Source organism: Halichondria panicea, chromosome 16 (genome assembly GCF_963675165.1).
Source record: "Halichondria panicea chromosome 16, odHalPani1.1, whole genome shotgun sequence".
Lineage (NCBI taxonomy): Eukaryota > Metazoa > Porifera > Demospongiae > Suberitida > Halichondriidae > Halichondria > Halichondria panicea.
Genome location: NC_087392.1, coordinates 3,332,747 through 3,346,141, shown reverse-complemented (window position 1 = coordinate 3,346,141; position 13,395 = coordinate 3,332,747). Strand labels below are relative to the sequence as shown.

General features: G+C 40.3%; 1 protein-coding gene across 1 annotated transcript; it reads right to left on the bottom strand.

Annotated features, from left to right (window-relative positions):
• Positions 1-617: 617 nt before the first annotated feature.
• Positions 618-13,014, bottom strand: LOC135349806 (uncharacterized). Its single transcript, XM_064548415.1, has 10 exons — positions 12,699-13,014; positions 12,302-12,351; positions 7,451-12,252; positions 5,342-7,372; positions 5,222-5,278; positions 5,111-5,170; positions 4,870-4,902; positions 4,761-4,814; positions 4,580-4,630; positions 618-784 (listed from the first exon to the last, which is right to left on the bottom strand). The coding sequence occupies exons 4-10, from the start codon at positions 6,087-6,089 to the stop codon at positions 618-620; spliced, it is 1,170 nt and encodes a 389-aa protein (XP_064404485.1). The 5' UTR covers positions 6,090-7,372; positions 7,451-12,252; positions 12,302-12,351; positions 12,699-13,014.
• Positions 13,015-13,395: the final 381 nt, after the last annotated feature.

Here is a 13,395-nt window from a genome sequence, read left to right as displayed (position 1 = left end):
GTACGTGGGAATATCGAACAGTTTGGCCTGCAATTTCGAACCACTCATCCATCAGTGCCACAATTGTTGTTGAATTATTGCATTGTTTAATTATTGCATACAACAAAAGTAATCAAACTCGGACTATACCTATATTCGGACGCGTTTTCCATGGACTCAAAGCAGCTATCCAGATTTTAGCCACATCTACAAGTCACTGGTGCTTGGTAATACCTAGCAGCTAACTCTCAGCCTGTTCCTCACAACGACGCACTGGTCACGAGCTCTCAAAAACGAGTTCGAAATAATCAAAATACGGACGAAGGTACCGTTATCCGGACACTACTTTAGACTGCGTAGCTTGAGATATTTCTAGTTTCTGTGCCTCCTGTACTTCTTCTTAGCTAGATCTACCATCATGCAAAAAATCAGCAGTGGCAGCTGCACAACAAACTCCAGAAACCAGACTGAAAATAGCAGCCCCACCCACTAATTTAGGATCTCGGACACAGAGTTCACTTAATGGTTAAAAGAAAATCGATCTCTACCAGAGCCCAGAAAGGTAGTATACTGTTAGTATACTGTATTTAATCAGAACTATACACATTGAATATAGATCTACACAAGCTTACTGTTCATTATATACATTGTACACAAGTAAACTGTTTCTTGGTTTTCTTCAGTCCTATACAGTAAAGATGATACCACCTGGAGCACACATCACAACTGATCCACACAGGGAACTCTATCCCGCTCTTTTGTACAGAGCAATCAGTAGCAGAACAAAAAGAATTGTCCTCGAGCACTACAGGGTAAATACATGGAACTCCCTAATCACTATTTCTTTTTATTGCGTTTGTACATGACGTTAATTGAGACGAGTAACATGCATATATAGTGACATTGTCATTTAGGAACTTGACTATATATGAACCAGAAATGTACAGCACACTTGGGTGGGCTCTTTACCAATTTCAATACGGTACTATTAAACCACTAACCTGACGGGTTGGGTTAGCTCTAGTAGATTTAATAGCTCTCATTCCAACATTGCTTCCTGGGCCAAAAAATACACATGTATGTGAATGCGACAACAGATGGTACCATGAACCACTAACCTGACGGGTTAGCTCTAGTAGATTTAGTAGCTCTCACTCCAACACTGTTTACGGGCTCTAAAAATAGACGTGTATGTGAATGCGACAACATAATTATGGTACCATGAACCACTAACCTGACGGGTTAGCTCTAGTAGATTTAGTAGCTCTCACTCCAACACTGTTTACGGGCTCTAAAATAGACGTGTATGTGAATGCGACAACATAATTATGGTACCATGAACCACTAACCTGACGGGTTAGCTCTAGTAGATTTAGTAGCTCTCACTCCAACACTGTTTACGGGCTCTAAAAATAGACGTGTATGTGAATGCGACAACATAATTATGGTACATAATTATGGTACCATGAACCACTAACCTGACGGGTTAGCTCTAGTAGATTTAGTAGCTCTCACTCCAACACTGTTTACGGGCTCTAAAATAGACGTGTATGTGAATGCGACAACATAATTATGGTACCATAAACCACTAACCTGGCGGGTTAGCTCTAGTAGATTTAGTAGCTCTCACTCCAACACTGTTTACGGGCTCTAAAAATAGACGTGTATGTGAATGCAACAACATAATTATGGTACCATGAACCACTAACCTGGCGGGTTAGCTCTAGTAGATTTAGTAGCTCTCACTCCAACACTGTTTACGGGCTCTAAAAATAGACGTGTATGTGAATGCGACAACATAATTATGGTACCATGAACCACTAACCTGGCGGGTTAGCTCTAGTAGATTTAGTAGCTCTCACTCCAACACTGTTTACGGGCTCTAAAATAGACGTGTATGTGAATGCAACAACATAATTATGGTACCATGAACCACTAACCTGACGGGTTAGCTCTAGTAGATTTAGTAGCTCTCACTCCAACACTGTTTACGGGCTCTAAAAATAGACGTGTATGTGAATGCGACAACATAATTATGGTACCATGAAACCTGACGGGTTAGCTCTAGTAGATTTAGTAGCTCTCACTCCAACACTGTTTACGGGCTATAAAATAGACGTGTATGTGAATGCGACAACATAATTATGGTACCATGAACCACTAACCTGACGGGTTAGCTCTAGTAGATTTAGTAGCTCTCACTCCAACACTGTTTACGGGCTCTAAAAATAGACGTGTATGTGAATGCAACAACATAATTATGGTACCATGAACCACTAACCTGGCGGGTTAGCTCTAGTAGATTTAGTAGCTCTCACTCCAACACTGTTTACGGGCTCTAAAAATAGACGTGTATGTGAATGCGACAACATAATTATGGTACCATGAACCACTAACCTGGCGGGTTAGCTCTAGTAGATTTAGTAGCTCTCACTCCAACACTGTTTACGGGCTCTAAAATAGACGTGTATGTGAATGCAACAACATAATTATGGTACCATGAACCACTAACCTGACGGGTTAGCTCTAGTAGATTTAGTAGCTCTCACTCCAACACTGTTTACGGGCTCTAAAAATAGACGTGTATGTGAATGCGACAACATAATTATGGTACCATGAACCACTAACCTGACGGGTTAGCTCTAGTAGATTTAGTAGCTCTCACTCCAACACTGTTTACGGGCTATAAAATAGACGTGTATGTGAATGCGACAACATAATTATGGTACCATGAACCACTAACCTGACGGGTTAGCTCTAGTAGATTTAGTAGCTCTCACTCCAACACTGTTTACGGGCTCTAAAATAGACGTGTATGTGAATGCGACAACATAATTATGGTACCATGAACCACTAACCTGACGGGTTAGCTCTAGTAGATTTAGTAGCTCTCACTCCAACACTGTTTACGGGCTCTAAAAATAGACGTGTATGTGAATGCGACAACATAATTATGGTACCATGAACCACTAACCTGACGGGTTAGCTCTAGTAGATTTAGTAGCTCTCACTCCAACACTGTTTACGGGCTCTAAAATAGACGTGTATGTGAATGCGACAACATAATTATGGTACCATGAACCACTAACCTGGCGGGTTAGCTGTAGTAGATTTAGTAGCTCTCACTCCAACACTGTTTACGGGCTCTAAAAATAGACGTGTATGTGAATGCAACAACATAATTATGGTACCATGAACCACTAACCTGGCGGGTTAGCTCTAGTAGATTTAGTAGCTCTCACTCCAACACTGTTTACGGGCTCTAAAAATAGACGTGTATGTGAATGCGACAACATAATTATGGTACCATGAACCACTAACCTGGCGGGTTAGCTCTAGTAGATTTAGTAGCTCTCACTCCAACACTGTTTACGGGCTCTAAAATAGACGTGTATGTGAATGCAACAACATAATTATGGTACCATGAACCACTAACCTGACGGGTTAGCTCTAGTAGATTTAGTAGCTCTCACTCCAACACTGTTTACGGGCTCTAAAAATAGACGTGTATGTGAATGCGACAACATAATTATGGTACCATGAACCACTAACCTGACGGGTTAGCTCTAGTAGATTTAGTAGCTCTCACTCCAACACTGTTTACGGGCTATAAAATAGACGTGTATGTGAATGCGACAACATAATTATGGTACCATGAACCACTAACCTGACGGGTTAGCTCTAGTAGATTTAGTAGCTCTCACTCCAACACTGTTTACGGGCTCTAAAAATAGACGTGTATGTGAATGCAACAACATAATTATGGTACCATGAACCACTAACCTGGCGGGTTAGCTCTAGTAGATTTAGTAGCTCTCACTCCAACACTGTTTACGGGCTCTAAAAATAGACGTGTATGTGAATGCGACAACATAATTATGGTACCATGAACCACTAACCTGACGGGTTAGCTCTAGTAGATTTAGACTCCAACACTGTTTACGGGCTATAAAATAGACGTGTATGTGAATGCGACAACATAATTATGGTACCATGAACCACTAACCTGACGGGTTAGCTCTAGTAGATTTAGTAGCTCTCACTCCAACACTGTTTACGGGCTCTAAAAATAGACGTGTATGTGAATGCGACAACATAATTATGGTACCATGAACCACTAACCTGACGGGTTAGCTCTAGTAGATTTAGTAGCTCTCACTCCAACACTGTTTACGGGCTATAAAATAGACGTGTATGTGAATGCGACAACATAATTATGGTACCATGAACCACTAACCTGACGGGTTAGCTCTAGTAGATTTAGTAGCTCTCACTCCAACACTGTTTACGGGCTCTAAAATAGACGTGTATGTGAATGTATGTGAATGCGACAACATAATTATGGTACCATAAACCACTAACCTGACGGGTTAGCTCTAGTAGATTTAGTAGCTCTCACTCCAACACTGTTTACGGGCTCTAAAATAGATGTGTATGTGAATGCGACAACATAATTATGGTACCATGAACCACTAACCTGGCGGGTTAGCTCTAGTAGATTTAGTAGCTCTCACTCCAACGTAGCTCTCACTCCAACACTGTTTACGGGCTCTAAAAATAGACGTGTATGTGAATGCGACGTACAACATATGCCACTAACCTGACGGGTTAGCTCTAGTAGATTTAGTAGCTCTCAATCCAACACTGCTTCCTAATAATATACATGTGAATATGACGGAGTTCAGAGCTACCTTTAAGAGTCTTAAATTGTTTCAGGGGGGTAGATTTGCTTTGGGGGTGGGTCCTAATATGAAGGGGGATAATTAAATTTACTCACTCACCAGATGGGTTAGCTCTAGTTGCCCTCACTCCAGCGTTCCTTCTTTGCTCTGCAACTAAAGGCACATCATCCGAATTGGTCGCATATAATTATAAAATAAACCTACTTACCAGACAGTACCTTGGACTTGACTGGCTCTTCATCTGTTAGAAAATGTATTAATCACGAGTATAGTCGACTGCAGTACTATAATTATGCTCAATAGAAATAGCCTCATGCATCGCCAAATTGAGCGAAAGTTATGACGTGTTAAGCGGACATGTTGCAGGCTATTCAATTCAAGTGCTATCCAAGTATATATAACATAATTATGTAGCTGTATGATTATAGCTAAATCAATAATCAACACACCAGATACGCCACTTGAATCTATCCCCGTCACGTGGCACAACTCATCAGCATCACTCCAATCTGCAATTATGGATATTAGCTATGTCAATATTAAATAGCAGAAGTAACCACCTTGACCAATGCTTTCTCTCACTTTGAAAGTAGGCTTCGTAACTCGCTTTTGCCTGGCTAAATACAATAGAAACATGATTATAGCACATTCTGCAGTATACCAAACACTATTATACACACCATTCTGGGGAGATCCATTTTCTTTTAACCATAAGTTATATCGGTCATCATGCGTGAGGTCAAAACCATTTTCAAACCTGGTGGTAAAAAGTTCAAGTTCTTTAGCAGTAAAAACCGGTTCAGGTGGGTTTTCAACACATAAGGAATGCTGAGCTTTAGACACTTTTGTGGAAACACTCTTTCCCGATTTCTTGGCTGATAGCTTCGAAGCTCGTTTTTCAGCCAGCAAACGCTTGTTTTCAGCCTTCAATTGCTTCCTCTCAGCCTGCAAACGCTTTCTCTCAGCCTCCTTTTCATCTTTCTCTTCTTTTTTTTTATCCATAATAGCCATACATTCGCTGCTAGTGAGAATTTTACCACAAGATTTTACTTTCAAAGGATCAACTTTTCTTGGAGGTGGGATGGGTGTTTTCAGCATTTTTTTGGTTTGGCTGCAGTAAATTAAAGGTGTCACACGATCAGTGTCACTGGAACTGTTGTCATCCGTATCACCATTAGACGTATAGGGTGGCATCTTGGCATGTTCACCAAAACCAGGTTCTCGTGCTGCACTCTCATAATCAAAACTGCCACCTACAGGTGTATGTACTGCTCGTACGTCACTGAACGATTCTTCAGAGCTGATATCATCATCTTCTGAATAACGTACTAGATCTACATGTATAGCTGCAGCTTTCTTTTTCCTGGGCGCAGGACTAAACATGGGTTGATACGGCAGAGAAAAACTTTTGGCAACACCAGAAGGCATATTAATTTGCTTGAAAGCTGCTTCACGATCAAGGGTACACACCGGTTACTTTAAATCCCGCTTGCACATTGGATAATCTCATACATCTTTCCCATACATCTTTCCCATGATCTTCCCAAAATTTTGGAAAAGGTAAAACGGGACACTACTTCGCCTGGATTTTTGCTCATAAATTCGTGACACTCCTGTTTCCAATAAGTCTTTAAAGGGGAAAATGTCCCCTTATCCAAAGGCTGCAATAGGTGGGTAGAGTTTGGAGGGAGAATAAGTTTGGAGGGAGAATAAATACAACTATATCATGTTCATCAGCTAGATGAACTGTTTCCGGGCAAAAGTGGCTGGAGTGGCCATCAAGAAGCAGCAATAAGGGACGTTCTTGAGGAGCATATCGAAGAAAATGAAAAGCAAACCACTGGTGAAACAAGTCACGGTCAATCCATCCTTCCTTTTGGTGACAGGCCATATTTGGTCCCAGGAACTTCTCCTTCCTTATAGCAGCTCGGAACACTCTTCCGATTCAAGATCACCAAAGGTGGCATACAATAGCCTGCAGCACTCACACAGGCTACTACTGTCGTCTGGGATTTATTACCACTAGAGCGTGCTAAAGGATTTTTTCTCCTTTTCTGTAAACGCTTTTAGAAGCCTTAGGATCCATGGGGAGGCCAGTTTCATCCATGTTAAACACGGCTTATCTTTCAGTTCATACCGTAACAAAGTCTCCTCAAGTAGATCAAAGTACCTGTTCATGATATCAGGATCTGTTGCATATGCTCGAGCATTTGATAGTGGAGAAGGGGCCCTTAAAGTGATGTTCGCATTTCGCTTGATAAATCTCTGCCACCAACCAGCCGTAACAGTTGAGTGAATCCCTTTATAATCAATAATCGTTTGGACAAGAGATATAACTTCTAATCTTGTCTTAGGATATCCAATACCAGCACATTTTATCAAGAATTTGGCTAAGAATTTGGCTAAGTCATTTTCTTCCGCAGTTGAGAGGTATTTTAGGGGGCCACTGACATCACCGTGTTGAACTCTGCCACTGATTCGATCCCCCAAAGTTGACTTGGGCACACCAAAGCAAACTGCTGCCTCTCTAACACTTGCTCCATTCTTGACAACTGCTTCCATAGCTTTTTTTCATACTGTCATCCACCCATGACTTGTACAGCGGTCGTTGGTGAGTAAATCTACCGTCAAACTGCTGGTGTTGATGGACGTGATGCAAGCTTACTTCTTAAAATATAGCCTTCAGCCATACCTAGTTAATTACTAACAATCTGTATACACACAAAACATCATCACATAAAGACACTCTAGTTATAGTCTACTGTATGTAGATCTAGTGTGGCACTTACAAACAAATCCACCGATTCTCTGCCCCTCCTTTGATTTTGTCCTTCAGGTAGAGAGTTTTTCTTTTAGACTTTTGGCTAATAGCTCATAGACTCTCGCATAGACTAGCTCATTAACACGTGTAGATCTGCCTATATATGCATTGCACATGCGTCCGAGATCCTAAATTAGTGGGTGGGGCTGCTATTTTCAGTCTGGTTTCTGGAGTTTGTTGTGCAGCTGCCACTGCTGATTTTTTGCATGATGGTAGATCTAGCTAAGAAGAAGTACAGGAGGCACAGAAACTAGAAATATCTCAAGCTACGCAGTCTAAAGTAGTGTCCCTTCGTCCGTATTTTGATTATTTCGGTTATTTCGGACTCGTTTTTGAGAGCTCGTGACCAGTGCGTCGTTGTGAGGAACAGGCTGAGAGTTGGCTGCTAGGTAGTACCAAGCACCAGTGACTTGTAGATGTGGCTAAAATCTGGATAGCTGCTTTGAGTCCATGGAAAACGCGTCCGAATATAGGTATAGTCCGAGGTTTGATTACTTACTCTAGTATGGAAAAGCCATAGTATGGAAAGCCAAACGTTGACACATAATTCGCGCTTGCGATAAGTACAAAATAGCGCGCGCAAACATTCAGTATATGACTCAAAAGAAATTCACTATATTCACGGGAGCAAAATTTGAGGCTGTTGTTTTACGCGTGCAAAATTTACTCCAGATTTTGTACGTGCAAAGAGTTTTTATTTATGCATGCGCACTCCACTATACCACGTGTGCGTGTACTATTAAATTTGGGTGTCTTAATCTTAATCTTCTATTGCTGTCTCTCTGTACAGTCTTAAATTTGGGTGTCTTCTATTGCTGTCTCTCTGTACTGTGTCTAAGCTCTTCAATTTGGGTGTCTGTCTCTATTGCTGTCTCTCTGTACTGTGTGTAAGCTCTATATGTTACTTAATATGGAAGAAGCTGAAGATAAAGACTTAGCTGATGCTCTTCAAGTAGCTGGTATCTCACACCTCACACCTGCACAATAATAATTTATTAATAGATTATTTTGTATATACAAATAATTATAATTATACATAAATCAGGTAGTACGTAGTCCTGATAATTATGATAATACATAAAGTATTGTACTTCTAAATAAGATGCCGCCTTTTTAAATGGATGCCGCCTTTTAAATACCTAGTGGAAATAGCAAATGAATTTTATGGTGCCTTGTGGGAGAAATCTCCGAAGGGGGCCTCTGTTAGAAGAAGTACGGTAATTCAATTAACACTTGTTCGGCTTTTTTATAACAATTGTACGTGATGGAAGACCAGCACCTCGAAATGTTTGTAAAAATCGAAAAGTAAGCAAGCATACTGAGTTTGTGTACGTAGTAGTAATTAAAAAAATCTGTAGGAAAAACAGAGATTGAAGCTGAGACTAAGAACGTTTTCAAAGGTGCAACGGCCACGTCAAGTGGCAGTGGGGCAAGTACTTCAAACCTGGTTTCCAAAGCTAGCCGGTTGATTACCCAGCTTAGATCTGAACCAGCTGCTGTAAACGAAAGGCGACCAAATGTGGCAAAATCTACAAGTTGGACACGTGAATATCATGGACACGTGAATATCAGAAGAATCTAGTGGTTATCGATTTCCAAGGATCGAATGTATCTGGATATTGTTCCTTTATCCTCCATAAAGGAACAATTATCAAGTGTGTGAATAGACGGGTTCGTGCTCCGGATGGTGTTTTTAGTTGTGATGGCGATGGAATAAAGACAAGTGGGTGTGTGTACGTCTCGCTCCTTCTCCATTTTAAAGGTAATATTTTATGGTTGTTTGACCCTACATGTATAATTGTTGGTTACAGGATAGTGCAGTCTGTAAGAATCACTATCACATAGTTTTGAAGAGTTACTACCGTTTCAAGTACCCAGAGTCCTGTTTCGATTGTTGTTAATACTACACCAGTCACGGTTACTCCTAGTGCATGTGTTTCTGTGTTAGTGCCTGCAGTTGCACAACAAGATTGTGTGATCACCAAGACTGAACGTCATTCTCTGGATCCACAGATGTAAGCAAAATTCATCTATGTGTACGTATCAGGGTTGTCCCAAAAATTAGTGTATAGGCACATGCATGCTTGGGTTATGCCTTCATTGTGCTCTTAATTAATGTCTTTTGATAGGGTGTGTCTTTTGATAGGGTGTACGTGGACCTGTTAAACTCAGACGATGATGACTTCACGTTGGAAGTGCAACAGGCATTCAACTGTGCTCTGCGCAGTTAAGGCCCGGGTCTGGCTGTAAATACCAAAATTTAACACTATGTTCATACTGCTGTATTATTTGCAATATACAGTGTATGCTGCATCAAAATGATCCAAAATGAAGCTCAATGTTTTCTTTTTCCAATAAACTAATTAGCTTAATTCAATTATGCTAATTAGCCCCAAAAATGGTGATGACGTCATGCCACTTTTAACTACAAATGCGGCCACGAAGATGCTAAGATCAAGCTTCAAAAACAAGGCTAGATGAACTTATCATTGCTAGGTACTAATATCCGGCGGGGGAAGAGTAGGAGTTACTGTATTCTTGAGATACACAGCATAGCCTACCTCTAGAGTGGCTGTCAGAGCTAAAGAAGCCAGTATAGCTAAGGCAGTTTTGCACATATTGACTTCCCCCGCTAGAAATATAATCATGACAACCTACTCTATCTTTGAGGGCCTAAACAACTAGTCTTACCTTGTGCAAGTCCACCGCATTTGTTGCTAAAGATTCTTTCCAGCAGCTAGCTAAGCAAGTACCTTGACTTCTTCTTGACACGTGACATCAATTGCAATGAATAACATTAATAATGGTTATGAATCTCATTAACACTACATAATCTACACCATCTACATTAAATGTTGGTAATGAATAAAATTAATCTTATCAGTGCCTGACCCAGGCCTTAACTACACAGAGTGTAGGTACCTACATTTTATGTGTATTGCTGAACAGTTTACCCTAACCTTTACGTCATGTTCGTAGGTTTATTTGGAAGCCAATTCCGCGGGTGAAGTGCTCAGACACTTCAAATGAAAGGTGTCATGTTGCTGTCATACCAGAAGATCGACAAAAAGTGATTGTTCGCCGAAAGCACATCTGGGGTTGTTGAACTGAAACAGTTTTGCCAGCCGACCTACCTGTAGGAGTTGGAGAAATTATCCATTCAAGAGTTCAAGGATGTACTAGACACATTCCTTATTGGGTATTTAGTAAATGTCTGAGGGTATTTAGCAAAGAACTGACGGTATTTAGTAAACAACTGTGAGGAACTGTTAAATGTCTGAGGGCAAAGGACTGAGGGTATTTAGACTGAGGGATTTAGACTGAGGGTATTTAGTAAACAACTGAGCTAAGGGTATTTAGTAAACGTATTTACTAAACAACTGAGGGTATTTAGCAAAGGACTGAGGATATTATTCTATCCAACCATAACCCAGGTTCCTAATGTGCTACTTGGTTGCTACTTGGTTTACACCAATTTCCAGCGCCAGGGCGCAGTGGTAAATATGACAATGGGTGATGCGGAGAACAAGAATGAATTTCAAGTGGTGTCGGTGTGGGGGCACAAAACTGCAACAGCACATGGATCTGCAAGATGCCTGTTAAGGTATACAAGATCATCATGGACCATTCACCACAAGGGGAGGATACCAACTTGGTATTTACCACTGCGGAACATCGCGGCAGAGCTGGGGGACTCTTTCGATCGGTTTAAGAGTTGAACTAGTACTCTGCTCTGCAGATTACACCCACCCTGGCAATAGCAACCAGTGACGTTGAGGAAAGTACCAACACCTGGCAACAACGTCTATACCTCGCTCAACAACCAGACTGACAAGGAAGAACCACCTACAAAAAAGAGGTTTTTTACAGACACTGAAAATGGTTCAAACCTAGCCACGGATCAAACCTAGCCACGGATACCAAACCTGACAGAGCACAGGCTTTCCTGAAAGAAAACCAAAAAGGGGCAACTTCTCCGGAAGAAGCTTGCAGAACATTCAGGACAAAGTGAAGACTCTGATTAGGCAGATGAGAAAGGGATTGAACTATAGTTAGCTTTTAGTGTGTACATAGTTTTGTTTATTATTTAGTTAGCTTGTATTGTTTTGTTTTGTTTAGTGTGTACATTGTTTTGTTGTTATCAGAATGAGAACTTTGTCAACAATAATGCAGGAGACATTGCTTGTCCCTCCTGGCTAGGCTACGACTTTGTTTAATACACAGGAGACATTTCGTCACGGCAACTTTGTTCTTTTTCAACAATATGTGACAGGGCCTAGGAAAACCCCCTTAACGCGGCACTGATTAAATTAAGCTATTTAGTAGAAATGAAAAACATGGGTAAAAAATTTTTTTTCACAGGTGCTAACTTCAACCCTTCCTCTACCTACCTGTAAAAATTTGGGTCTCTACAAAGCTTTAAACAGGTCAAGCGCGGACGTTGAAGAAACTCACCGAACGTTCATTTTTTATAATGAAATTTACTGTCTACGTGAGGGGAAATACCCTGGGAATTTCTGTATTATTGTTAATTATTTTTAACAAATAAAAGATGACAACTTGTACAGGACTATTTCATCAGCCCAGTACTTACAATCATCAAGAGGAGCCAGGTATATTATAGCTCCACTTCTTAACAAACATAATTTAGCAACAGAAATAGATTAGAAAGAGCAGCTATCTAGCTAGCTAGCTTGGCGTAGATCCACTCTTGTTTCTTTAGATGTACGTATCCCGTGCCACTTGTCCTCATAAACACTCCATAACAACCTACAGATAAGTAGTAAGTTAAGATAGACACAATATCAATGTCACTTACATTCTAGCTAATAGACTAGCGTTTCTCAGGCCTCTGACACTTACCACCACCTGGGGGAACCATCAATATAAATGTTATACGACAATTCCACGCAGTTTCCTGGGCCCTCCATGATGTGATCACCCATCCCATCAGGCCTGTTACTACTAAGCACAATGGCAGTGATACCAGTACTAAATTAAAGGAGGAAAGCTTCTTATAAGGCTACTAATAAGTTGGATCAAGCCTTAGATCGATACGGACGAATACTAAGTGAAAGACTACCTATAATAGATCACTTAGGCTTCCTTTAAGCTGTATGAAGGACAGAGACACTTTCTGTAGGCTCCATACAAGTGAGGGATCTTTTATAAGACTGATACATTACACAGATAATAAGTACAAGCTTATAACTTACCATTCGAGCGACGGGAGTCTTTGCCTCTTTATTTCTTCGAAGATCCTTCCTAGGTGCCAAGCAATCCAGCTACATAGCTATACTAGCTAGCTAGAGAGTCCTAGAACGCCTAGCCTTCATCTAACTAACTTGTCTTCTCCAGAACATCTTTTACGAAGCTTTATGAGTATACGGAAGTGCCCGGAAGGCAATAATTGAACTTCAATTATTCATGACGTTTGTATGAGGTGCCGTTTGTGTCAAAACTATGTAAGAGTGAGACATATATATATGTCCATGGGTATTTATAAATGTCCATGGATATTTATAAATACCCATAGACATTTATATATGTCCATGGGTATTTATATGTCCATGGGTATTTATAAATGTCCATGGGTATTTATATATGTCCATGGGTATTTATAAATGTCCATGGGTATATATAAATGTCCATGGGTATTTATTATATGTCCATGGGTATTTATAAATGTCCATGTGTATTTATAAATGTCAATGGGTATTTATAAATACCCATAGACATTTATAAATGTCCACAGGTATTTATAAATACCCATAGACATTTATATATGTCCATGGGTATTTATATATGTCATATGTCAATGGGTATTTATAAATGTCAATGGGTATTTATAAATGTCCATGGGTATATATAAATGTCCATGGGTATTTTTATAAAATGTCCATGGGTATATAT

Excerpts from the sequence above, each read along its gene's own strand:
- LOC135349806 (XM_064548415.1), bottom strand. The coding sequence starts at position 6,089 with ATGCCTTCTGGTGTTGCCAAAAGTTTTTCTCTGCCGTATCAACCCATG. Across the intron at positions 5,171-5,221 it reads GAGAGAAAGCATTGGTCAAG|ATTGGAGTGATGCTGATGAG; the intron begins GTGGTTACTTCT and ends CCATAATTGCAG. Across the intron at positions 4,815-4,869 it reads CAAGTCCAAGGTACTGTCTG|TTGCAGAGCAAAGAAGGAAC; the intron begins GTAAGTAGGTTT and ends ATGTGCCTTTAG.